The 2,500-nt window shown below is 25.8% G+C and overlaps 2 protein-coding genes across 2 annotated transcripts in view; one reads left to right on the forward strand and one right to left on the reverse strand.

Annotated features, from left to right (window-relative positions):
• Positions 1–2,352, forward strand: part of DDB_G0283447 (hypothetical protein) — a gene marked incomplete at both ends in the record, with an annotated part of 2,609 nt that extends 257 nt beyond the window's left edge. Inside the window, 3 exons of the mRNA XM_633987.1 lie at positions 60–254; positions 377–1,355; positions 1,463–2,352. Of these exons, the coding sequence (XP_639079.1) occupies positions 60–254; positions 377–1,355; positions 1,463–2,352 (2,064 nt within the window). The remainder of the gene's footprint in view (positions 1–59; positions 255–376; positions 1,356–1,462) is intronic.
• Positions 2,353–2,418: 66 nt separating this feature from the next.
• The window catches only part of DDB_G0283449 (hypothetical protein), a gene marked incomplete at both ends in the record, with an annotated part of 336 nt that continues 254 nt past the window's right edge, over positions 2,419–2,500 (reverse strand). Inside the window, one exon of the mRNA XM_633988.1 lies at positions 2,419–2,500. This exon is cut by the window's right edge and continues 8 nt beyond it. Coding sequence (XP_639080.1) covers positions 2,419–2,500 — 82 coding nt within the window.

The following is a 2,500-nucleotide window of genomic DNA, read 5'->3' on the forward strand; positions in this document are numbered from 1 at the left end:
TTTTTCATTTTTTTTTTTTTTTTTTCATTTTTTATTAATTAAATTAAACTTCACTTCAGCTATATATATATACACCCACACACAATATAAATAAATACACTCCAATGAGTAGTGGTACCAACCCGTCATCAATAAAAAAATCAGAAACTAGAGTTAATAATAATAATAATCAATATTTGACGTCACCACTAACTAAAGATACTCCTACTAGGAAATTATCATCAAAAAAACAAGAGCAACAACAACAACAACCTGTAAATTTTATTTAAACAAAATAAATTATAGTGGAATAAAATTAAATAATAACTTTTTTTTATTTTTTTTATTTTTTTATTTTTTTTTTTTTATTATTTTTAATATTTTCATTAAAAAAAAGGATTCAACTGTACATATAACTAAAGTTTTATCAAAAACTTCAATTCAAACACAACCACAACAACAACAATCACAACAGTCTCAACAACAACAACAGCAGCAACCACAACAACAACAACAACCACAACAACCACAACAACAGCAGCAACAACAACAGCAACAACCATCAACAACCTCAACTTCAACAAACTCAACAGTAACCTCAACTTCAACAACATCACAGATTAGAGATAATAAATATTTATCAAAAACTCCAATTAATAATGAACCAATTAAAATATTATCAAAACAATTAAAATTTCAAAACTATGAAACTGTATATAATATATTAAGTAGATCTAATACCCAATTCACTGTTATAGGTGTAATTGGTGGTCAATCTTGTGGTAAATCTACATTACTATCATCTTTAATTAAAAGATCACATGATAATAGTCAAACTCAACAACAGCAACAACAAACGAATGATTCAACAACAACAACAACAACAACATCAAATACTACTTCAACTACTACAACACCATCATCATCATCATCAACAACAACAGTATCAAATAATAATGCAAAATTATTTGAAATTCAAACTGATAATAACTTTGGATTAGGTAAACATCAAACAATTGGTATTGATTTATTTGTATCAGAAGAAGAGAGGATTATTTATTTAGATACTCAACCACTTCAAAGTTTATCAATTATTTGTGAAATGATTGAAGACAATTTTCATTTACCCAATCAATTCAACTCATATGAACAATATCATCATATGCAATGTTTAAGATTAATAGTTTATCTTTTATCAATTTGTAATGTAGTATTGGTAGTTCAAGAGAATAAATCATTGGATATACCGTTTTGTAAATTATTAAGATCAGCTTCTCTAATCTTAAAAAATAAAACACCCGATATTTCTAATCCATCTCAAACTGGTTTACCCTATAATTTTGAAAATGATATTTTAGAATCAACTGCTAGACAATGTAATGTATAATAAATAATAATAAATAATAATAAATAATAATAAATAATTATTATTTTTACAAAAGTACTCTTATTAATAATTATTTTATATTAAATTAATCAATAGTATTTATTTTTAATAAATTAACAGAGATAGATACCAATGAAACTTGTTTTGATAAATCATTATCAGTTTTATTTTCAAATCCAAAGAATTTATATCAATCATTTATATCAAATTTATCAAATAATAATAATAATAATAATTCCACAAACAGCAGTAATAATTCGAATATGAGTGGTAGTGGTAGTGGTAGTGGTGATCAACAACAACAAAATACAATAGGTAGTAAATATCAATTAATGAATCATTTTGATAGTTTTTTCATACCAGACAGATATTTACAAGAGATAGCAAATAATGCCACCACTGAAATATTAGGTGTTAATAGTTCAGATATTAATCCAAACACTATTAATGGTACAAAGAAAAGACAACAACAACAAACCAATACAAAATTACAACCTACTTTTAATGAATCCATTGAATATCTTCATAAACATTTACTACTAATGAGATCAGTCTCCAAATTCACTCATGAAATCTCTGAAAGACAATGGCTTGAAAACGCTCAAAACCTTTGGAATTACCTTCAAGATTGTGATCTTTTATCATCTTATAACCATCAACTTTCAAAATCAAAATTTAGTATTAATAATACTCAACAAATTAATAAAAAAAGTAATCAACATCAACATCAACATCAACATCAACAACATCAACAACATCAACAACATCAACAACATCACCAACATCAACATCAACAACATCAACATCAACATCAACAACATCAACATCAGAATCAAAATCAACATCAACAACATCAACATCAAAATCAACATCAACAACATCAACACCAACATCAAAATCAAAATCCAAATCCACATACACACCAACAATATCAACAACATCAAAATCCACATTCATACCAACAACAACAAAACCAATATAAATAAAGATTATAGTTTTTTTTTTTATTTTTTTATTTTCTAAATTTTAAAGTTTTAAAGTTTTAAATTAATTTATTTCCATTTAGCTGTACCACTTCCTGAGCCACTTCCTGAACCACCTGTTGATCCTGAACCACTTCCTGATCCGCTGTAA

Source organism: Dictyostelium discoideum (genome assembly GCF_000004695.1).
Source record: "Dictyostelium discoideum AX4 chromosome 4 chromosome, whole genome shotgun sequence".
Taxonomy (NCBI): Eukaryota; Evosea; class Eumycetozoa; order Dictyosteliales; family Dictyosteliaceae; genus Dictyostelium; species Dictyostelium discoideum.